General features: G+C 37.8%; 1 protein-coding gene across 1 annotated transcript; it reads right to left on the bottom strand.

Moving 5' to 3' along the window:
• Nucleotides 1–4,686: 4,686 nt before the first annotated feature.
• LOC135227043 (protein spinster-like) lies at nt 4,687–25,017 on the bottom strand. Its single transcript, XM_064266836.1, has 11 exons — nt 24,344–25,017; nt 19,739–19,935; nt 17,637–17,788; nt 17,183–17,422; nt 16,797–16,928; nt 11,631–11,720; nt 11,183–11,354; nt 10,444–10,542; nt 9,398–9,556; nt 8,693–8,810; nt 4,687–5,438 (listed from the first exon to the last, which is right to left on the bottom strand). Exons 1-11 carry the CDS (start codon nt 24,435–24,437, stop codon nt 5,257–5,259), a joined length of 1,635 nt encoding a protein of 544 aa, XP_064122906.1. The 5' UTR covers nt 24,438–25,017; the 3' UTR covers nt 4,687–5,256.
• Between the last annotated feature and the right edge of the window lie 800 nt (nt 25,018–25,817).

Below are 25,817 nucleotides of genomic sequence, written 5' to 3'. Positions count from 1 at the left end.
TCCTATCCCTTTTCCTAGCAACCCTCTCCCACTACAAGGAAGACTACTCTGCATGCTCCCCGGAACTACAAAACCTGTGCGAGAAAAAATCAGAGAAAAATAAAGTGCCCACATGTGCTCTAATCCTTCGCAACATTTTTGTACTTTTTTAAAAATACTTATTCACAAAAGAACATGCAAGCTTACAGATCTACTGACAGAGCTTAACCCTTGCTCATAAGATGGCCACCTCCTTGCAAACATAGTATAAATCTCTTATTTTTCCTCCCATGTATCATTTCTCTGCTGCCAAAATGTCTAGTATCATTCTAGGTTGCAGAGGGATCTGTTATAAAGGTTCAGGAGTGCCGTTGTAAAGATTTAAGGCCACCATCTTGGACGACCGGCCACCACCTTATGTAAGTTGCCCTGAGGCGACCCTGATCCCAGTTAAGAAGGTCGCCCCAGGAGATGACAAGTATTCCTCATCTGGCCTTTATTGCGAGTGGATGCGATTATCCCACTCTTACTTCCGGGACTGCCATATTGTATCAGGCACGTGCATCAATGCAGGACCCCCATCACTATGGGATTGATCTTGTGGAACCATAAGGTAAGCCCTAGGATGAAACCTCCCAAGTTTCCATTGATAACCTGCATGCAACTCTTGTTCCCTAGGCAACCCTTTTCATACACTGCCACACTCTATTTGCGTGTGTAAGTCAATTCAGTGCATTTATAAGGGTTTAATAGGTTCTTGTCTGGCTAGACTTTCAAATACTGCCTGTGGTGGTTAAAGCAATGTCTGGGCACGGGGCATATTGTTTCATGAAGATAGGATTGCTTGATGATTTTAGTTAGTGATGTGATTTACATTACTACATTACTATGGTAGTTAATTTGCCAAATCTCTCTTGCAGAGGGATGACCTTATTGCATGTGACGCAGGCTGCATTTACAACTCGCATCTTCCTTCATTGCCTGAACAGCGTGGGCTACAAAGCCCTAGGAATTTAATCATCTTTAACCCATCTGAATAATGGTCTATGTGCCCTAATCTCCCCATTGCATTTCTGCAGTCTCACTGAACTGTTATCCTGACTGTTGAGTAAACCATTGTTGAGTTTTAACCTAGTATAATTACACCTTGCAACCCAGTAACTTAAATTAGCACCTAATATTTTGAAAAGTTTTACATGTCATTCTATTTTTCTGTTTACTGACCGCCCTTTCATAGGATATCCTACCCGTCAAGGCTGGTGGTCATTCAGAACAGAAAAACATAGATAGTAATTTCAACAATTCAGCCTAGGTGGAAGGCATAATCAGATATCAACCCTAAAAAGGCTAAAGAAAAAATGCCTTAGCGATGGCAGGTGAGAGAAGGTATTCCCCAATTCACACTCAATAACCACCAGATAACTATGTACCTTATAATCAAGTTTCAATGACTGATTGCAGCTTGTGTTGCAGAGTAATCCTTCAGAGGAGGCAAAGTTGTAATTCCGAAGGAACAACCAAATTAAGCTAAGCTACCCGACATCTGACCTAACAATATTTGTCAAATTTTACTCTAATACCATACCTAATCACGCGAACACAGTGTTGAGTACCCGTCCCACAGATACGAACAATGAAACATGAACAAAGATCTGAAAAACATCTCAGCAATGGTACATTTGCATCACATTTTGGTAATCCTACAGTTTACGGGTCCAAATTTACTGCATTATGTAAAAAAGTCAAGGTTACCTCACAGATTCATCAAATATTTATTGAATCATGGACAACAATGGAAAAATGAACAGTCTATCTGCTGATAGAACAAAGGGAATAGGGGACAGAAAATAAACAAAAACATGTCAAGGGATACGGACCCATAGAATTGTGTGAAAATCGTAAGTCTCTGCTTCTGTATGCAAACAAATTGCTCATTTTTTCAGATTTATCAAAACATGGTAGCTGAAGAGCAAGAGCCCATGCCCAGTTAGTACCTGGTTCCTGGTTCCTATGTGTTTACTCCACAAACATAGTTCCAGGCAAACTACACTATTTGCAAGAGGAACCGAGCTTTATTCCTTTTGTTTTTTACAATCTCTGCTTCTATAAGCAGATAAGCTGCTAATTTTTTAACAAATATACTTCTGTTTAAAGATCTGTCGAAAGAATAAATTGAAAATAGGAAAGAAAACTCACACACACACAAAGGAGCAGTGACTTTCTACCCCTCAACTGTAAGATTATCCACATTTGTGCATGTTTTTCATACTAAGCATAGGCCATAAAGGAAATTTATCAACTCAACTAAAAACTACAATATAGGGAACTGGTATTATGATAATACCACAACATTTTATGCCCTGTACCTATATCAAGCATACACATAATGCATGATTCTGGGTACATATTTCTTTGTTAGGCTATTGGATTTTGGGATGACCATAACCCATCTAGTGCACGACTCCATTGTTAACTTTTTTGGTAACAATGCAGAAGAGCTGTGTCAATTAAGCTTATTTATATAGGTCACACCTTGCTTAAAAGCAGTACAAAGATGCTAAAACAGGGATGCATGCTATCCTAACCTTCCTTAACCTAACCTTCCCTAGGTGTTATGCCATAAAGTAACTTCAAGCAACGCAGAACGCGGGTGAAGTTTTCAGCAGAATTACCACATTTTCACTTTATAATCAGAAATTATCTCTAGGTTGCATATATAAAAGTAAGCTAACAATGAATTAAATTTAGTCTGTGCCTACTCAGTATTTGTTTGTTTAGTGTTTTTATGCTACATGGAACCAGTGGTTATTCAGCAATGGGACCAACAGCTTTACGTGACTTCCGAAACACGTCGAGAGTGTACTTCTATCACCAGAAATACACATCTCTCACACCTCGATGGAATGCTCGAGAATCGAACTTGCGATGTGCCTACTCTGTAAACTTATTTTAGAATGCCTGTAAGCCTAAATTGTGAATGGAATCGAATTGAATATAGAGTTTGGGCCAAAGGCCAAGCACTGGGACCTAGCTATGAGATTATTCTGCGCTGGAAAGGATACTGACAGTAGGTAGGTTCAAGCAGCGCCACAGGAGGAAAACCTTGCACTTGCATTTGAAAATAACTGTTAAGAGAGTGTGGATAGCAAGATGGAAGAGATAATATGAATGGAGGTAAAATGAGTGACAGGGGTTGCAGCTAGGGGTCATTTCTTTTTTTGGGTAAAACACAGCAAAACAAAACAGTTCTTCTCAATACTTAGGCTAACCTGCGCAAATGCTTAGCTAAATACGAGAAAAAAAATCAATTTACGACTTAGCCCTATACCTAAGGTACGACAAAGCAAACTCTTCCTGCCCATGGATACCCTAATCTTGACTTTACGTACCTACCTAGCCTATAATGCAAGGAATTTGGACCCCTAAACAGTAGGAATACCCCAGTAAACACTCCAAGGTTACATTAGGTTGATATTTTTAGGTTTTTTTGGTGGCATACCTAGCCTACCTATGGCCTACTAGCCTATATATATCATTTCCTTGCCATTTTTTCAAGAAAAACAAAACCCAAATGGTGGTGGTTCATGTAAAAATGGATGGCTGGAGTCTTCCGAAAAAAGTACCACACTACTATAGCCTACTACCTACGGCCTAGATATTGTGACCAAAAGAATTTCAATATCAACGAACTTACCTTTTCCCTGACTAGGTAGCCTAGTACCCTATATGGCGGGGGAAAACGCCAATGTATAGGTAGGTTTATTGGATGGGATTAAGGAAATCACCATCAAATGTACGCCTGAACTAATTAAATCTCACAGAATCACACTTGAATGAACTCGCAACGATCTCGTGTAACCGAAGTATCAACAGAGGTCCGAGAGGTTTCGTTTTTGCAAAATCACACATTTAGCAATATTTTTTGGTCTTGAGGCATAGCCTATGGACTGTTCAAAGGGTTATACAAGATATTTTTCTGTGCAATCATGCCAATATATAACTATGGCTAAAACCGAGGCTTATAGCCTATGTCGCCGCTCGCTGACAATAATGTTATAAGTCAACTTCAGTACCTATAATACCTAACTTAAATCTTTTTCAACATACTTTGTTAGTGTATATTAGGCTTGTTTCTTTTTACAAAAGTATAAAACTGACTAACCGTAAACTATATATTTAAAAAAAACAAAAAAAAAAACTACATAAAATGTACAGTAATACATAATTTATACTTTTTCGGTGAACATACAGTTAATTCTATGGCGAGAAATGCTGAAATATATATGTATAAAAAAAAAGTTATTCGCACATTTTGTACGAGATTAAATTTTTAAAAATTGTTTCAACATTTCCTCTCTCAAATGAAATTTCTTTAACAAAAAATGTAAAGTAATTAATGACATGAAGTTGAAACCATGGAATTTAGTGCTATTGCCAAAATGATAAAAGTTTCTTTCTCATAAAATTTCACAACAACTTTTGTATCTTTGCTCTTTTCCTTCCTTTAGTTTCTATTCCATGCACTTTTTGCCCTCTTTTGCTGCTAAGACGTGAGATTAAATAACAGGGGCAAGTTTCCGAAGGTCATAAAACTAGGAAGCTATATTCCAAATCATTCCCATGAAAGTATAAAGTATCATTTTAGAACCATTTGCTGTGAAAGGGTTCTCAGAAACAGGGTAATCGTCCAAAGTAAAACTTCGTAACTTGGTCTAAATACCTTTTAATCAACCAGGTGCAATAGTAGTCTTGTTTCTTTAGCAATTATTCACTTCACATATCAAGCCGAGATCGAGAATATAAAACTGAGTAATGTAAAACATAATGACTGAAAAGAATACGTTAATGTTCCAGTGGACGGTGAGCCAGAATACTCAATAAAGCTAATATTTCAGGAGTTTCATGGTAAACGTATTGTTTTGGTTAATGTTTGCAGATTTTGCACAGGTTAAGAGTGCTCCTAATTGATTAAGAAAACCTTTTCAATTATAGACAACTTCATCTCCACCTCTGATTGTCCTGATGTTAAGCTGTCACTTACATTTCTAAACTTTAGATTACAACACATCACGAATAAATATTATTTTCTGAATCTGTACTTCCACATTTATACACATACACACATACATACTTACATACATATATATATATATATATATATATATATATATATATATCTAAAATTTAGTATTCTTCCCAAGTAACAAGGATTCTTTATAAACACGACTTATATTTTCAAGGAACCGAAGAAAATACATTCGAAGTTAGACGCCTTTTCTACTCGTCTTGGCTTCCTGTTCCTGTCTTCCCTTCATCTGGGATGATGGTGTTGCCTAAACCACCGATTCCATTTTTCATCTTCTCTGGCTGGTCGACTGTTGTGCTTTCGGTTGTGCCAGAATCGAAAGCAGCATTGACGTGTCCTGAGATCTCGGCGAGATGATTATCCTCTTTGGAATCTGGAAAAGTGAGCGTTCGTTAGATGATAAGTTGTGATCATGACCCTTGATATTTTGAGCAGTAAGTGTTTAATATTCTCCTCTACATTATTCTCAGCAACATCATTGTTGTTTTGAAGTAATGTAAGTATTATAGATTATTATCTCCGATGGGGGCAGTGCGAACTGCACCGAAACTTTCATGAATCCACACACACACACACACTATTTAGACAGTATGAACGATATCTTCACCGATTTCAGTCTGAACAAAGATTTTGTCTCTGGAAGACATGGCATCATCTCTAGAAGAGACGTGCGTGATAGCGTTATATCGGCAGACAAACACACATTGAACGACCTGTGTATGAGACTTAAGTCGCAAGCCAGCAACCTGGTCGTGACAGATTCCCACTGAGATCGTTCAGACACGAAACTCCGCCCACTTTTGCATTCAGACAAGCACATACACAATGTTTTTGCGAACAATACAGACAATCGTTCAGTGTATGGAGCCCTTTAGACTGGGACCCAAAAATCGACATTGGTATAAGGATAGCATTTCATATAGGTTAGCTAATTTCCTTCTTGGAAAGAGATTATCATAAAATTATAACGTTTCCCCAAGTTAATATATATACCCACAACTTTTCAAATAAGCTAGAGATGAGAGATGTAAGAATATGAGCTTATTAGGAAGTTAATTCAACAAAGTTTTATGCGAGTTGCCGTTATGATTATGTTTTGATGATATAGAAAGCATTCATAGAAAATGCTACAAAACCTCCGAAGGTTGGATATCTAAATATCATTAAGGAAGCGAAGAAAGTTCCAAGCTGCTAGTAAATCATTTTGCATAAAAGTGAGGGTTTCTTTCTTACACTTCTGTGCGTCGTATGCGTAGTTATTTCCATTTAGTTTTTAATATGAAGCGAAATATACTAGTGCGTGTCAATTTTTTCATTCCGTGCATTACAGCAGGCATAAGAACTTTCAGAACATTAAGATTTTGGCCAAATGAGGTGAAAAAAATTATAGAAGATAATGAGATGATTCCTTAGTGTAGTATATAAGAAATGCGGTGATACAGAGATCTGGTTAAAAGGTTAACCAAGGTTGATCAAAGGCTCAAAGTGGTTAGGTAAGGACTGCGGAGACGGGTTGGTGAAGTTTCTGCAGATTTCACTCTTCTACTATGAGATTCAGGGCCTCTGTAACACGGTTTTTTCGCAATAACTTTTTATCTATGCATTTCATGAATATAACGCTTATTCAGAATACATATTATATCTACACATAAACTTTGACTGTATTCTGCATTACGTAGGTTGAATAATTTTGGTACTTATAATGTAAAAGTGACTTTTTTTTAAGACGGGCCAACTTACTCAGAGAAAAGGTTTCGAACGCACTCGTTACGTAACTTATGACAGCATTTCTTCCCTCTTTCTCGATGGATGATTGGCTATACGTAACGTAGGCTAAACCTCTGGCAACAATGACATTCAAATTTAAATACATGCAAAGCAGTACACCTTTATGAACTCTGAAACCTCTCCACTGATAGTTGTCATAATGAACAAGCCAACAAAATATGTTAATAAATACAAAAACACTTCGATTATATTATTAGTCTAACTCCCAAAATAGGTTTCCTAAGAAATTACAGTCTACTTTATAGGTCACAATCAGATTGACAAGATGTAGGGAATAGTTGGCAATTCTCAAAAACATAGTAGACAAGCTTGATTTGATAACTTCTACATCCAATGTCAAACAATTTTTATTTATTGGCTATCTACCTATTTACTGAAAAAAAAAAAATAGCCGGTACCGTATATTGGCTTTAAACCTTCACCAATAATTATCGTCAGAATGATGACTTCATGAGGCTCCTCCCACTTTCGCCTCGTTATAATTCAGGATAACACTGAAGGCTACCATGGGCATTGTTGGCTCAGAAAATTTGAGTTCTGGCTATAAAAACTAATTTCTCGAGTAGTTGTAAGAAGTGATAAATGATCCTCAAGGATCCCAGCAGTTGGCCTAAACGTTTAATTCATGTATATTACTGCTATACTGTTGCGGCACTACTGCTACAGTAGTATTACTACGCTAGCACTGATACCCCACCCACATCTATGTATCGTTCCGCCATTCATAAAGTCTTTGGGTTTCAGAGCCGATAGAGTTTCTGTCTGGTGGATGGGCGGGGCAATATTTCGTCAAAAGGTGTTTACCTTGCTTACGTAATGAATGTTTTTCGACTCTTGGCTTGTAATCATTGGCCATGGCGTCGGCTAGATCATTTTTACTCTATAAAAATTAAAACTATGGGGTTTAGATTATTGATAATGCTGACAAAATTTGTGTGGTTGTAAAATATACATATTTCAACTTTCAGCTACATCCGATGCTTTGACAAGGAGCAAAGTAAAAAAAACCGTGTTACAGAGACCCTGAATCTCATAGTAGATTCATATAACTTCCTGTTTTAATACGACCAAACATTAATCCTGGTGAAGATTTGTAGAAGTGTAGGGCGTCGTTCTCTCTTCCTCACAATCTTGGGGGTGGGTGGCCACGGGGACGCGGCCCGATTTAGGGGGATTGGGGACGGTTAAACCAAGAGATAAACGCCCTCAATGTTGATTTCAAGTTGGTAAAAAACGGACAGTATTTGTTGTTTAAATACACACCTGTATAGTGTGTGCATATATATGACTGTGTGTATATGTATGTACATATGTATGTAAGAAATTAAGAATCTATATATGACATACACACACACAAACGCATACACAGGCCTAATATAGTACCAACGTAACTATAAGGAACGAAAGCAAACCGTTTACATTATATAATACTGCTAGCTTAAGATAGTGATCTAACTGATCACTTAGATCTTCAAAAGGTTGCTAATGAATGGAAGACAATGAAAGCTAGTAGAATATACATTTAACCCCCCACTCTGAATGATGAACACAGCATTTTCACTCTGACGAACCTACTTATCCTTTATTCATCACACTGAAATTAACTCTGTTTTTTGTTTTTGTTTTTTTTCTTCCCCTTCCGGCTTGACACTTTTTTGCAGATTAATAAACTATAATCTTTATTTTCTTTGCATTATCTATCGGGGGAAAATATCGTTGCTTTATAAAGATTAAAAATAACTAAAAAAATTTATTTGTATATATAATTGGTTTGTATATGTAACATTACCTATAGGATATATATTGTATCTAGTACTTCAGAACATACATCGGCCGTACCTTTGACGATGGCAATAACTCTGTTTTTAGCCCTGACGATGTAGAACGCCAGCCAGACGAAGAAGATTGTACCTATGAAATCCACGGAGGTAACTATGGCCATGGCGTACTGTAGCGACTAGAAAGAAGAAGAAAATAACCCTTTACAAGATGTGTAGACATCGATGATCGTTGATGTTCACTTAGGAAACGTTTTGTGTCGAATTAATATAAAAAGACAGGTGTGGGCCCAAAGACTGAGTGGCGAATTCACAAGGGATTGTGAAAAAGCTAGATGAAATAGTTGTTTGCATTATTGGTTTTGGCTGTAATAATGCAGTTGATGCATTCACAAACATCATCAAACAAGAATATCTGCGTACGTAATGTAAATATGTCGCCATGTTCGTTCAGTTGGAAGAAAAACTTTTTTTTTCAGAGGTCACAGAGGTCAACAACAAAAACTGGAGAACGTTGAAAAACTTGATTAAGTGCATTTGATAATTTCATATGGGCATTTGTACTTAACTTTTTATACATAAGCGAAGGAAATGTGATTTCCCAAGAAGGTAAGGCTTCACAAACTGCGAATTATCTACCGAATTATGTTATCACTTTGTCATAATTTTTATTGGTCAAAATCTACAAACATTCACACGGAGCTTAATAACCGACAGGGCCATTAACTTGGACGAAAGAAAACAGAATTAAAGTAAACAAAGTTACCTTGAATCTGACATAATCAGCGCGTCCATCATCAGGGTTAGCTGTAGTGGAAATAATTGAGTCGGTTGAGGTAGCTGTCGACGTGAGGGTCACAGCGATTTCTGTAGTCGTGATCGTGGTGTTGTCTGCGGGAAACAACTGCGCAAAGCCGTCGGCCATCTGAAATGTCAATCAAAAGGATCTCAGTGGTTTGGTTTTAAATACGGATTCCAACAGGTGACCTAAAACCCTTCTCTATTCCAGATAGGACGAAAACAAGAGGGGAAAGGGGGGAAAATGCACGAGTTATAAACCCAGAGGCAGCACTAGACCGATAGAGCAAGCCTGGTCTAGACTATATAGACCTTGGAGCCAATCAAGTGGAAGTGAGAACTGTCAATGTCCAAAAAAAGATATTTTAATGAGTGCTCTGTACCTTAAGACTACTTTCCCCGAAAAGATTTATACAGGATAAGTGTATTTACTCTGGCCAAGTCGGATTGGATTGGGTGAGAGTAGATCGCCAAAGCAGGGCTTAGGCATAGATTCTAAACCTGTTTAAAGCAGGGGGCATTTGTCTTGCATGATTATGAGTGTAAATTTTTCTCCATATATTTTGAATTCGATTAAGCAGAGTGTATGATTTTAACTTACTCTCGAACTGTTCATGATGTCAGATAACCCAAGCAACGTTGATTGCATGATCAATAAGATTCAAAATGTTCAAGTCTTACTATATCGAAAATGCTTCCCAGGCATGAACAAGTTTGAAATTTAAAACTCTAGTACTGTAGATACTCAGGTCAACATGAGCTGATATTTCAGAAAAGATATGGTAATATTGCATGCCTTTAAAACTTGCAAATGTTCTTATATATTTTCCAGACAATTCATGAACTAGACCATCTCTGACCTGAAGTGTAGTATATCAAAGAAACATCGCTACTTGCTAGTCCTAGTCATAATAGAAGAGAAGTGAGCAAAGAGTTAACGTCACTACTTTTCGGTTGCAAGACACAGTGGGTCATAATAAGACCCGAGAGCCTATAAAACATTTCCTTACTCACCAAGCCCATCAGGTAAGGACTGCCAGCATCTCCGAACATGTGCGATACCAGGATGAGAAGCGCGCTGGCAGTCGCCCTTCTGGTGGGAATGACTGTATACTGAAAAAATAAAATCCCATATAAACATAAATTTTATTTCTTTGCTTTTATTCTTGCTCCGATCAATATGTGTAATTAGCTTAAGCTATGTACCCGCCTATTCATTGCATAACATTTTTCTTCGCTGATCGCAGTGACTCTATGAAGAATTCTGCAGATATGTGTGCATAGTAGATACATATAGACAATGCAGTCAACAAGATTACGCAGAAAATTCCGCTTGATATATGTAGCCCTTTATTCTATGCTTCGTCTTCTGAACACACGAGAAAATGTACAAGACTGAAAAAAATGTATCTGTAAGGCAACATACTCCAAGCTTGTATTGTGAATGTATGATAATTACAAACGAAAGGATATACATAATGTATATACATACATTTATGCCAGTTTACTATATATATAGTATATCTATATATATAATATAATTATATATATTATATTATCCTGCATTGGCATTTTCTGTTTAAAAAAAGAAACCTGCTCGCGAACACCACCTTGTAAAATAGTACGTGCTGACATTAGGCAACAAGCATGTAAGTATACTCTCAGTTATAAAAGCGTACACTAAAAATGAGAAAAAGAGTCACAGATTTGCTACGAACAAACCTGGATCTCTTAAAAAAAGACGTTCACTTACCAGCATCATGTCAGTAACTATGGACCAGTTGAGGTTTTGGAAGATGAGGCCGAAGAAACACAGAATGATGGCAACGAGAGTGTTTCGTTCCGAAATGAACGTTGCCAGGATGATCAAGGGAGCAGCGATTAAGATTCCAATGCCACTTACTACAGGATCCGCTTTCGGGTACCTGAGCGGAAACGATTATAAGGAATCCAGTGCCACGTCAAAACTTCCACAGATTATTTTTATCTTAGACATTTATTCACTTATAATATATGTATACATTATAATACTATATAGTTATATATATCTATATATATATATATATATATATATATATATATATATAGATATATATATGTGTGGTGTGTGTGTGTGGTGTGTGTGTGTGTTTGTATGGAATCATAAGCAGGTACTACAACTCAACGCTGAGCACCAGGAACCAAGTTCCAACCCTTCTTACCTCGTACGCAGCTTTCGCCCCAGGTACGCGCCCAGGGGGACGCCAATCAGACCGGATATCATCGATTCTGCCCCAAATATGACCGATACACTGTAAGAAAACGATTGATGGTGAGAGGATAAATCATTTGGTATTTAAAAATGTTCTTTACAATTTCCCGCAGAACAGTGATCAGATGAATCTGGTCTTTTAATCTGAAAAAATTTGAGTGTTCCGTGAAATATCATATAATTGATGAAAAATTTTCCCCTTATGCAGGCTATATCATATTCTCTATCACTGAAAAAAAAAAAAAATAGAGCCACTACAGTAAATATTCAAGGCCACCAAAAATAGGCCTATCTTTCTGGAGTCTCGGTATATAATGCTGTATGAGTCGCGACCCAAAAACTGTAACCACGACCTGGTGGTGGCCTATCGTATGTCAATGCCAGTCGCCAGAGGCACGATTATAGCTAACTTTAACCTTAAAGAAAATAAATATAAAAATACTGAAGCTAGAGGGCTGCAATCTGGTATGTATGATGATAAGAGAATGGATGATCAACATACCGATTTGCAGCTCTCTAGCCATGTTCTTTGGAAGCTTGAATTCTAAGTCATTGGCCCCTGTGGGCATGTTCCATATGAACAGGGTTCATTTTCTGAATAATAATAATAGAAACACTCAAATTAGCATAACTTGAGTGGATTTCGCGCTCGGCTACCAACCCGGTGGTCCGAAGTTCGATTCTCGGCTCGGCCAACGTGGAACCAGAGGAATTTAATTCTGGTGATAGAAATTCATTTCTCGATATTATGTGGTTCGGATCCCACAATAAGCTGTAGGTCCCGTTGCTAGGTAACCAATTGGTTTCTAGCTACGTAAAAATTCTAATCCTTCGGGCCAGCCCTAGGAGAGCTGTTCATCAGCTCAGTGGTCTGGTAAAACTCTAAGATATACTTAACTCAACTCGGATACTAGTCGCTATTCAGAAGTCGAAAGAGCCTGATAATGGCTTTTAGATAACGTTCTAATAAAGAAGTAAATTTTTTCGGTTACCTCCCTTTGCTTATGCAACCAATCTCGAAGTAGTCTAAGGATATTTATAATTACCTTAGTGTTTTCTCATCAGTAACGATGAAGAAAAGGGCTGAACTGAACTGAATATTGAATTTAGGCCAAAGGCAAGCAACAGGACCTATGAGTTTATTCAGCGCTGAAACAGACAATGACAGTGAAAGGTTTGAAAGTTGAAGCAGGAGGAAAACCTCAAACCAGTTGCACGATGAATCAGTTGTTAGGGGAGGGTGGAAAACAAGATGGAAGAAAGAGAATATGAGCGGAGGTACAGTAAAAGGAATGAAAGGGGTTGCAGCTAGGCGCCGAAGGCACGCTGCAAAGAACCTTAAGTAATGCTTACAGTGTACCGCATGAGGTATACTGACAGCTCTACCCCTCTACGGGGATGATAAAAGTGCGGAAGTTTTTAACAATTGTATTTTAAACACTAAAATCCTTAATGTGCGGGGAAATCACTAGTGCAAATGAAATAAGCCTCTCCATCAACTGTTTGTTCCAAAAAGCGCCGTGCTCTGGAACTCTTTTTCTGCTTCCGGTCTCCCTCAAACGTTAAAACGGTCAATCTTTCAAGAGGCAGATCTAGTATGGGTTCAATAGGGTTCAGATCAGACTAAGACAGGTCAGGTCGTCCAGACAGTGTCACATTGACTGCTACATCCCAGACATCTAGGACCCATAGATAGATATATTGTAAATATATATATACATATGTATATATATATATATATATCTATATATATATGATCTATATATATATATATACTATAGTACTAAATATTTAACTGTCCTTGGTTCTTCGTCTTCTCAGCTCTAACCCATTTTCATATGGGGACGCCGTTGTGAATGACTCGTCTCCATCGATTTCTGTCCTGTGCATCGTTCTCGTCAATATCTTTCCATAACATATCTTCTCCTACATAATCACGCCATCTCTTTCTTGGCCATCCCTTCTTCCTTCTATCCCCGCACTTCCATTTCCATCGTATACGTCTTCCAACATGATGTTCCTTTCTTCGTAGTTCGTAGCAGGTGTCCATACCATCGGAGCCTTCCCTCCTGTATTTTCTTCGATATTTCAACTACCTTTGTCGATCCTCTTATGTACTCATTCCTAATCCTATCTTCCCTTGTTACTCCCGAAATCCATCTCAACATTCTCATTTCTGCTGCATCTATCTTCTTCTCCTCTGTTTTCCTCATACTTGCTGTTTCCAACCTGCCTGAATTCGATGTCTCACCTCTTGGCCCATGCTTCCACTATCCTCTAATACAACCTGTAAATCATGAGTCATGTTTCACTTTGTGCGGTCGATTCGTGTAACTCTTCATTCATCCCTAGTCTGGTCGACCTGTCTTATGGGTTCTGAGCAGGGCCGGTTACCGTTAGAAGCCTTCTCTGTATTCAGGGGAATAAACTGCTACTGAAAACGTGAATACAGAACGGTGGAGTATTGTTCTTCACATTGCTAAGCATACTATATTAACAGTAAATTTTACTTGGTTTGTTTGTATAGTGTTTTTACGTTGCATGGAACCAGCGATTATTCAGCAACGGGACTAACGGCTGTACGTGACTTCCGAACCTCGTCGAGAGTGAATTTCTATTAACAGATATACACATCTCTCACTCCTCAGTGGAATGCCCGAGAATCGAACCCTCGGTCACCGAGGTGGTACGCCAACACCATAACGACCACGCCACTGAGGCGATAATGAAATTTTACTTGGAAAATCATTTTTATATTAGACGTAAAAAACATCGTCTTAATAACTATAATTTTCTAACCCCGGCCCTGGTTCTGAGGTGGTGGTATTACTTTAATCATATAATAACCAAAGCCAAAAGCCACTTATGGAAGCCACACGGCGTCATCCCAGTAAACGAGTTCTAGGTGGCAACAGGTCAATGCCGAGTCACTCGTTTAGGAAACATCTAATTATTTTCTCTACTAAGAATCCAAAAAGTCGCCCAGATAAGATAACGAAATTCACTTACGAAGGATTGTGTCTTTAGTCTTGCGCTTATCGTCAAAGTTTTGGGAATAACAAAGATTATGGTGGATATTAAATAGGTTACATTCTTATTCAGTTTAGAAAATCCTATCAGACTAATTATGCAAAGGGATTTCCTCTTACCGATTTGAAGGATGACGTCTATCTTGATAATTATTGTTCAGATGACAACAACAGGAATCAAGATTTGTTTCATGGTTTATCATACAATAATTATATATCTATATATATATATATATATATACTATAGTAGATTCCCATCAACCGTGCATTTGATGTCTGGGCCCTTCCCTTACGACGCTCCTGATTGGCTGTTGATAAGCCAGTCACAGGGCTGCAAACTCTCAGTCTCTCTCGAGAGTTCACGTAGACAGGATGTATCTTCCACCTCTCCTGAAAGACGTATACCTCAGGAGATATGGAACATACATCCTACCCAAGTAAATTCTCGAGAGAGAGTTTCCAGTTAATGTTGTTTTTGATTAAGCTGACCTTGTGTCAGCACGAGCTCTTTCTCAAAGAGCAGCCCGTAAGTGTTTCCAGTCCTGTCATTGGCTTATCAACAGCCAATCAGGAGTATCGTAAGGGACTGGCCTAGATTTGAAATGCACGGCTGATATGAATCTACTATAGATATATACTATATATGAATATGTTACACACACACAGATATATATATATATATATATATATATATATATATATATATCTATATATATAATATATATACAGGGAACATGGCAATATCAACCTGTGACACCTTAGAAGAAAAATTAGGATGTTTAGACATTGGATCTATACAAAAGTTTCTACTGGTCCGGTATGAGAATATCCTTGGCCTGAATTAGGTGGAATGTCCTTAGAAGTTAGATTTTAGGGTTAAATAGATTATTCTCAGGACATAGTGTTGATATAAAATTCTCTTTAATTTCTTCTTCGGCCTTATTAAGAGCACGACGGGCTTTTAGTCTTGGATTACGAACTGTAGTCCCATAGACCTTGAGGAAGAGATGTTACGTACTTACTTCGATTAAACTATGGAACCCTTTATTTGAGTTATTTCATCAAAACGGTATTGAAAATATTCGGTCTAATTAATGTCACCGTGCGAAACGCATAAGATATGGCCTCCACCAGAGTATTATTATTATTATTATTATTATTATTATTATTATTATTATTATTATTATTATTATTATTATTATTCAGAAGGTGAACCCTATCCATATGTTGCAAACTCACAGGGGCCATTGAGTTGAAAATTCAAGCTTCCAAAGAATATGGTGTTTCATAAGAGAGAAGTATAAGAGGAGGTAATAGAAGACGCAGAAAGAAGAGGTTACTTATCAAATAAGAAAAAATAAATAACAAATAAGTAAATAATCAAATAAAGCGGTCGGTAAAATATTAGAATACATTATTGTGTTTTCAAACTCCTTTATATTAACAGTATTTCGGTTTATTTATGCAAGACAAGTTATTAATTTATTTTTAGAATGAATCAACATAAATGGTTAAAATTGGGTGGAAGAATACTAGTCTTTTTTATATATGTAATTAAAAAATCGCAGGGAACTGATTGGTCTCATTATAATGATACAAAAAAAGTATATATATATATATATATATATATATATATATATATACATATATATATATATATATATATATATATATATATATGAGTGCGCGCGCGCGTGTGTGTATCAGTAGAGTTGCATTATCTTTTGTCATTTGATTTAACAGATTACGAGATGGAAGCCACAATAACTTGAGCCACCTGCAACCAGGTCTATTAGTAGCTACATTGATACAGTTTATTTTCTTTTGTTTGGCCATAAACAAATTTATATTATTTTTGACGACATGTGTTATCGTCTTGGCTTTCCCTATGATAAGCATCACTTAAATTCTTTTGATAAAAGTATCAAGATTAGATTAGAACAAAGTACCACATAACATGATGTATCATTTCACAATCAACAAAACTTTCAGGCACTATATCCCTTTCATATAAGCAACATGGAGATTTGTGTTAAATAGCGGCGTTATGCTACGAAAATAAAAAAGGTAACTGAAGACAGACTTACTATTCCTTAGGGACATTGCTGGACTCTTGCACATCGACTCCTAGACTAATGAAGTTCGGCGCCCACCAAGCCAGGGCCCCCATAACAAAACTAACGGCCGTGAATCCCAAGGTGTTCAACACGAAAGCTTCGCTGAAATTGTGTGGAAAAAAATTTTACTTGGCAATTTAACAGGTTGTCTGTACTTTACATTTGAAAACATGACAAAATATTTTATAAAAATTCTACAAATACTTGTTTTCCGGCAGTATAGTTAAGATTGTGTGATTTTTTTGCCAGTTAGGGAGAGTTGATTGCTACGAACGCACCCGAAAATGCCACTGGCGTCTTTCCTGCTCCATGGCGGGAAGCCACCTTATCATGAATACCGCCAAACATCAACTTACTTTTTTACCAGATCCTTCAGATCTTCTAGTAGTGAAGTTGTCTTAATGTTTTGACCTCCTTCGCATTTGCCTCTGGTGGGTTCTTCCAGCAGAAAAATTATCATTACAACAGCAATGACGCCCATCCAAGGAGTCACCCGAAGACCCCACCTCCACACTTCTTTCGCGATGCGGTCATCATCGCTCATTCCATGCCCTCCTGCAAACAGGACCACCGAACCCAATATGTAGCCCAGGCCCCTGCAAATAATCATTCTCAATATCCCATGCTTAAATATAGTTTCAAGTTAAGTATTTGGCCATTTTGTCCAAGAGGACATACGTCATTCCGAAGTCACAAGCAGAATGAAGACTATTCTGCTGCAATTCTTCCTATATTTCATAATCATAAAAAAAAATACTGTCACCATTACTCTTCATTTTGCGAGTAGTAAAAAGAAATAGATAAACTTACGCTCCCACCGGAATGGCGAAATTGAAAATGGCGAGCATTTTCGACCTTTTATCTCCAACGAAGAGGTCAGAAATAATTGTTGGCGCAATGGTGGTGTAACTCGCCTCGCCAACACCAACCACGCAACGAAGGACCAAGAAGGAAACATAGTCCTGAGTGCGTAATTGAAAAATTGGCTGTTATCATCCATCCTATATTATTATTTTCTTCTTGTAAAATGTTTTTATATTTAAGATGAGGTATCACGTACTTCTTCAAGGTTTCAGAGGAAAATGATTGTGGTAGTTACTTTAAATGTTGTTTATACTTATAGAAGTATTTCCGTTTTAGTTTGTAATTTTTTAATAACTATAAAATGATAAATGATTCCTTTACGCAGGTTATAATTCCTTTTGATGTGGACCACGCAAAAAGTTCAGAGAGTAATTTTACCGAAACTGGACCAAAAGTGGGTATGGGTAAAAAGAAGAACATTACTTTTCAATCAATCTAGGACATAACGTCAACTTTCAAAAGCGAATATGAACTATAGTAGATTCACATCAACCGTGCATTGGATGTCTAGGCCAGTCCCTTACGACGCTCCTGATTTGTTGTTGATAAGCCTGTCACAGGGCTGGAAACTCTCAGTCTCTCGAGAGAGTTCACATAACCAGAACGTATGATCCACGTCTCCTGAGGCTTATCAACAGCCAATCAAATCCACGGTTGATGTGAATCTACTATAGTCATAACTATGGAACTGTTCAAAACACATCATATCTGACAAAAAGGAAAAAAATATTAATGGAGCAAGTAGGCAAACTGAGGTCGAGGTCATACTTAGAGGTCAAGGGTCAATAAGAAAATGGAATTCGTCATATCATTTAAAACCACACAAGGCAAAGTTTGTATTTGACTTTCATGACGCTCATGGAGAGAGTAAGGACACAATCATTCTTAGAGGTCACATAAGGTCAAATAAGAACTTAACCACAATTCCACTATTAATCATTGTATTGACATTATAGTTGGCATGCATAATTTATTAAAATGTAAAAGGAAAGGTCACAGTAGGGGCCAAGATCAAACTTAAGGGTCAAGGTCAAACTTAGATGTCAAGGTCAAACTAAGGGTTAACATCAAATTAAGAGGCATGGCCAAACAAAGAGGTGAAGGTCAAATTTAGGAGTTAAGGTCACACTTATAGGTGTAGGTAAGATTTATGGGTGAAGTTCAAACTTAGAGGTCAAGGTCAAACTTAAAAGATAAGATCAAATTTAGGGGTCAAGGTCAAATTTAGAGATTAAGGTCAAGTTTAGGGGTAAGGTCAAACTTAGCAAAGCTCAAATTTAGGGGTCAAGGTCAAACTTGGAGGTCAAGGTCAAACTTGGAGATCAAGGTCAAACTGGGAGGTTGAGGTCAAATTTAGGGGTCAAGGTCAAACTTAGAGGTCAAGGTCAAACTGGGAGGTTAAGGTCAAATTTAAGGGTCAAGGTCAAACTTAGATGTCAAGGTCAAACTGGGAGGTTAAGGTCAAACTTAGAGGTCAAGGTCAAACTTGGAGGTCAAAACTTAGAGGGCAACCTCAATTTTAGGGGTCAATGCCAAACTTATTAGTCAAAGGTCAAATACGATTTTAGATTACATTTTTGGTCCCATCTTTTGTTTGTTTGTTGTTAGCAAGACGAGGAAAATATATTTTATTTGCATCTTTATGACCATTTGACCAAAGGTTAAAGTCCTCACAACAGCAACAAAAGATTCAACTTTGCCAGAGCAAGGAATGGAACTCTTGGAGAGAAAGGACAGTTTGGGGAGTTTATTGTTCAGTCTTATCATGGTTACTGGTCTCTAAATACCTGTTTTCATCTGCATTTAGATAAACTTCTGTTGATATTATGATATTTGAACTGTCATCTCTATTAAAAGAGAATAATGACAGCGAAAATGGTTTTCGTTGTTCCTAACACAACTGCTGTTAATGCTGCATATATTACAACAGCTACATGGACAAAGGAAACATATACAACAAACTATTAACATTTGCACACTGGGTACTCAACATTAAGCCTCGGAAATCGAGACGCTACTAAGACTCTGTCGAGGGAGTGAGAACTTACCGGCATGAAAGACCCCAGGAGGGTGGCGAGACTCCAGAAGAGGATGCCAACGCTCAGGAGCCACTTCCTGTTGTAGCGGTCACCCAGCCAGCCGAAGAGGGGAGCCATGATCATGTAGGCGAAGATGAAAGCGGTCTGCAGGAGTCCCCCCTCCGCTTCTCCTATGCCGAAGCTGCCTTGGATGTCGAAGAGTATTGCTGAGGACAAAAGAAGTAAACATAAACTACGTAGATCTCAGTTCCAGAGGTTCTTTGCTCCTCACACCTTAGTACTAAGGTTGTTGTGCAAATGGACACATTCAAGTGCAGATGCAACGCGTCACTACCCTAAAGCAATTCTCCTTGTATTTAACTATTTTCTTAAAGTTTGAGCTATTTATTTATTGATTTATTTCATTTTTTCCTTTCCAGTAACCGATCTCTTCTTCCTGTATTACCCATTGCCTTCTGTTACTTCTTTCTAATGAACACCATATTCTTTGGAAGCTTGAATTTCGAGTCAGTGGCCCCTGTGGGTTTGTTCCATATGAATAGGATTCATGTCCTGAATATAATAATATAATAATAATAATAATAATAATAATAATAATAATAATAATAATAATAATTCAGTGGCAAAAGCCCTCCACTGTTGCCTGTGCAAGAAACATCAGCTACCTTGCAGTAATAAGTGGTACGAGCACCAACCTGAGGGAGTGATAGAAAACGATCAGGCAAAGATCCTCTGGGACTATGGTATCAGAACGGATAGGGTGATACGTGCAAATAGACCAGACGTGACGTTGATTGACAAAGTCAAGAAGAAAGTATCACTCATTGATGTCGCAATGCCATGGACACCAGAGTTGAAGAGTAAGAGAGAAAAGGGAAAAAATGGATAAGTATCAAGATCTGAAAATAGAAATAAGAAGGATATGGGATATGCCAGTGGAAATTGTTACCCATAATCATAGGAGCACTAGGCACGATCCCAAGATCCCTGAAAAGGAATCTAGAAAACCTAGAGGCTGAAGTAGCTCCAGGACTCATGCAGAAGAGTGTGATCCTAGAAACGACGCACATAGTAAGAAAAGTGATGGACTCCTAAGGAGGCAGGATGCAACCCGGAACGGAACCCCACACTGTAAATACCACCCAGTCGAATTGGAGGACTGTGATAGAGCAAAAATGAAAATAAAATAAGATAAAATAATAATAATAATAATAATAATAATAATAATAATAATAATAATAATAATAATAATAATAATAATAATAATAATAATAATAATAATAATAATGGTTCCAGGTCCACAATAATATCGCATGTGAGTATAAAGTCTTTAATGGATAATAAAAGCTTTCGAACCTTGTACTAGGTTCATCTTGACTGAAGATGAACCTAGTACAACCTAGTACAAGGTTCGAAAGCTTTTATTATCCATTAAAGACTTTATACTCGCATGCGATATTATTGTGGACCTGCAACCATTGTCATCATTTTCGACACGGAAAATTGTGCCCAATGATAATAATAACAATAGAATTATCTAATGTCTCTGAAAATAGATGTCACGCTGTTAGTTTGAATTGTCATAGCGTTGGGTCCTCATGAGCAATGGAGTTTCATAGCAAAAAGAGCTCAGCGCTTTCATGATCAATGAAGGACAATCTAGAGTCTATGGCAAGAAAAACGTGTCTCCATTTTCTATATTTGTGGTCCCCTATCTACGTAATTGCTCCTTTCATAGAATGGACAACCAACTGCCCACTTCAGGATGCATTCAGCCTAAACTAAAGTCCACTACTTAAAGACTTCACTAAGTAAGGTAAACGGAATACCAAGACTTTACAGTTAGTGATAAGCTCTGTGAGCTTCTTCAACATAATGGATTTGGTAGCCAGTTCCATCATTAGATATAAACTTTGTCTCATTCTGTGGCCTTTAGCGAGGTGAGCACAACTTACTTGAAACCATTTTAATCACGTTTAATCCAATTCACGTAATATTCAGAGATTTCAGGTAAAAACCAGCATTGCTATTACTATCTCTTGTGCCTATTATATGTCAATCATAATAACTTACTTCATAGGAAAGGGAATAAATTACTATAAAAAATAGACCTGTAATATGGGAAGATACGTAAAATATATGAGCAAAATTGAATAGGCTGACTTGAATCTGAAGGTTTTCACATTACGTAAAACCTCTAATTAAATCACATTGGCGTGGTTTTAAACATAAATGAAATATACGAGAATTTCACTGACATCTTACTAAGCATATCTACACTAAACAAAATACAAATGTACAAATAATCAGCGAATATAAGTAAAGTTCCAGAACCTTACTTTTTCACGAAACTGTAACACAGAAAATAGTACTAAGGGGAACTATATAAAAAGCGACTTCATCACATGATTTATACTTTGACATTTACGCAAGTAGAAAACGCAAGAAAAGCGAGTGCAATTACTGCACAATTGAAAAGGAACGCCTTGCTATTATAGTGGTTGCAGTTTGCAGTTAAGAGATTCCACCTTCAAAATTTGTGGAGTGAATTTTGTGATAAAGCCAGACCACAGGCCATCTGATTACATCTAAAGATGCGAGACTGAAAGTCCAAGGATTATCAGGTGAGCCATAGCACTCTAGAGCTACAAGTTCAGAGTGAAGAGTGTCATGTACACTTCTACAAATGGAGCTGTCATGCACCTTTTAGAGGGAGAGCAAAGCCGTGCAGTTGTTTTCACTGAGCTATGGCTGAGAATGCTACTGGAAGGTTCAGGCAGCCAATCACATTAGAACTTAAAGGAAACGTTTATATTGAATGACACCTGTGGGCACTGCCACGCAGGGGAGTCATTTGAGGGCCTTGGGGCGCCACTTGCCCCTTTCTAGACACTGATGGCCGCCCCCCTTGGTTTGCCCCCCCCCCCCCCCCCGTAGCCTTTGAAATAATGATAATAATAACATTAAAATTCACTCCAAGGGGAATCTTATATGGCTTCAAAATGCTCCAAAATGCGCACAGATTTTCAGAAAATTCTCGGGGGGATTATATACCAAAGATATACTAGAGGGGATAAGTTCTAAACCTTTGCCCACCACACCCCTACCCCCACCCCAAGAAAAATCTGAATTGAAGACACTGTTGCCACTCAGACCATATCTAAATACGCAAATAAAACGTAAAGTTTCCAAGTGGACTATTTATCAAAACATGATGAGGCAAAAAAAAAGAAGAAAAAAAGTAACTGATCCCACGTGATCCGCCGGAGAGAAATGGAGCAAGACTGAATCAGATTTTTTTTAACATAAGGGAGAGAATTATCAGATGGTAATAGATTACTAGTCAGGATATTTTGAAACTGATAAGTTAGGGAGATGCAGAGATAAGCTGCAAAATATGGTCTAGTTGATGAACTTGACACTGATGGAGGCTCACACAGCACATCTCATGAAATCAGTCAGCATTTTCAAAATGTGGATTTAGACACAAACTGCAAAGCCACTGTGGGTAACTGAAAAGCTCCAGGAATTTGCAGCTTTTGTATAGGTGTGAAAAGGCTTATGGAAAAGATAGTGTTTATCTAGAGCAGTTAGATGACAGAAATGTTCCTAGAGATTGTATTTAGAGTCCTTCCTATCATCAAAAACATAGTTGAAACATAAAGTACTTAATCAAGAGCTAGAAAAGATCAGCTAGAAATGCCGAGTGGCCTTCAGAAGCTATTGTGACAGAAATGCAAACGATTTTTTACTTACAGATATAGGCGATTCTGTTAGAATGTTAACTTCAGAGGGTATACGAGTTTCAGCTTAAGGAACTAGAGTAGAAAATGAACCCAAAATCCCATAAGGTTGCACTGATTAGAATAGGTTACAAAAGAAAGGGAACATCTTATTAAATCGAACGTTAACTTCAAAGGCTCTAGAAGGAAACCCCAACATTTTATACACAGACACACACACACACAGAAGAGAGAGAGAGAGAGAGAGAGAGAGAGAGAGAGAGAGAGAGAGAGAGAATTATTGCAAGAGAGCTCTATGTTGATGTGATTATCTTTCAATGTTTTGTTGCCCCAGGTAACCCCTATGAGCCTACAAGTGGGCTGGCTCTTGGGGTTTGCCCGCTTTCCAGTGAGGTCCTGCGTGTGTTTTTTCATCTCAGAAGCACATTTAATCCTTCTACTACTATCTTAACTTGACTTAACTTTCATTCCCTATAACTCCTTGACCCAAACTCTTATGATATGCATCATCAGATTGGTTTCTACAAGAAATTTTTGTTTGATGCCGAAAATACCTGACTTTTCCAAGTTATCTGACCAAGAACCTACAGAAGATAGTCCTAACGTTTAACAAACAATTTGCGTTGCCAGAGGTAGCCCTGAACAACTGGAGTGGAGTGTTGCTTCACTGATGCAAAGATTCACTCATTTCCCAGTCAGTCAGTGTTCACCTAGAAAAGTAAAACCTTCATAGTTCGTTTTTATAAGGAAAAAAATAATAATCTCTTCCTTCCCACAGCCAAACTGTCCGGGTAATTTATTCATTTTACGGAGCAGATATTTCACACGCACAGAAAAAATGCGGACATAAATAATCTGTTTTATCTCATACCTGCCACAGTGTATCTGTCCATGTAATTGATAAGGTTTATGAAGCAGATGATGCCAACAGTGACATACTGCCTCTTCGTCACCTGGGCCTCCATTCTGGACTTTCCTGTTGGACTGTAGTATCAGCGAAATAATGTTAGTATAAACGGTAATTACCGACTCCTCTTCAAAGAAATTTAGTTGGAGTTTGGCAACATCGTCAGAAACTGGCTTATCTGGTTAGGTAATCTTTCGGTCCCCTTAATCACTTTAATTCGAGTTTGTTTCCAACTTCTCAAGCATTTTTTTCTGCCGTAAATACGACAAAGAATTTTTCGTTTACAGTGACGAAAAACTGAGAGCCTCAGTCACGTTCCAAATCACTGAGGGCATCTGGTGTAGCAAAATCTGGTCACGAGAAAAAAAGTGGTCGAACAAGCGATGGCAACTTCATTTAGAAATAGCATTATCTTCAGTTCATAACTCTGATTTACAGGCAAATCGATTTCCAAAACAGTGGCAGATTCTGTTTACACATTTATAAGTAACCGCTCGGTTTTGAAAGTGCACCCTTGATTAAGCAATGTGAGATTCTCTTCGCCAGCCCGGTTCTGGAAGTACTGTCCACGCACCACCGACTAGAAACCTATTAAGGGATGCAGTTGATCCCGAGTGTACTGCGTGACTGATAGACAAAGATTACGGGGTAAGATGATACTCCTCCAGCCTTGGGTTATCAGTTATTGGTAGCCTCATTTCCCAAAAGATGGTTTTGGCGTCGTCCTAGCCAAAACACTCCAGATAAGGATTACATAAACCTTGGGTTCGAACTTGCCCTAGGTTACAGCCGACCTGCTCATAGAGAGAGATTAAGGGAAGTCTCATTTGAAAAAGAAAAAGAAGTAGAAGAAAGATTGGCGGCAGGGATTACATAACAATCTCTGACTGATGCATAACAAGCCTTGACCATTTTTCCCTTTAAAATGTTCGTTAAGGGAGAGGATGAGGTGCTTCTGTAAAATTGCTAATGGACATGGTCGTGGTCTGTATGTTACCTGAAGCTGAAAATGAATCTAATTTTGAGAATAGGGAAAATGGTGTATATCTATCTGGTTTCTGATTGCTTTAGCTATTTTCCGGTGCTTACTCATTCCTCTGTTCAATATATACTGACTCCACGCTATCATGTACTGTTAGTACTAACAGTAGCTTGACGTACACTATGCTCTCGTTTAAAAGGCAAACATTTTTTACTGATCTAAGAAATATTAAACATTACGAGTCGGTATACCGCTTGATAGTGAAAAACTTATTCGTTTTATTATGTAACTTCATTTAAAGTGCAATATCGTCAAAGCGGCTGCGGCCGGTTAGAGATAAAGCTTCCCTCTGATGCATAGTAACAATACGGGAGAAAAGTTTGACATTCAGAAGAATTCTTGTTAACGCAGCTGGCTGGCTAGCTGTGAATAGGCCTACTATTCCAACAACTGGGA

This window comes from Macrobrachium nipponense, chromosome 15 (assembly GCF_015104395.2).
Source record: "Macrobrachium nipponense isolate FS-2020 chromosome 15, ASM1510439v2, whole genome shotgun sequence".
In the NCBI taxonomy this organism is placed as follows: Eukaryota; Metazoa; Arthropoda; class Malacostraca; order Decapoda; family Palaemonidae; genus Macrobrachium; species Macrobrachium nipponense.
Note: the sequence above shows the minus strand (reverse complement) of the source record. Positions and strands in the feature narration are given on the sequence as shown.

Coding starts and splice junctions, on each gene's coding strand:
- LOC135227043 (XM_064266836.1), bottom strand. CDS start 24,437: ATGGAGGCCCAGGTGACGAAGAGGCAGTATGTCACTGTTGGCATCATC. Junction 19,936..24,343: donor GGACAGATACACTGTGGCAG/GTATGAGATAAA, acceptor TTTTGTCCTCAG/CAATACTCTTCGACATCCAA. Junction 10,543..11,182: donor TAGTTACTGACATGATGCTG/GTAAGTGAACGT, acceptor TTATTTTTTCAG/TATACAGTCATTCCCACCAG.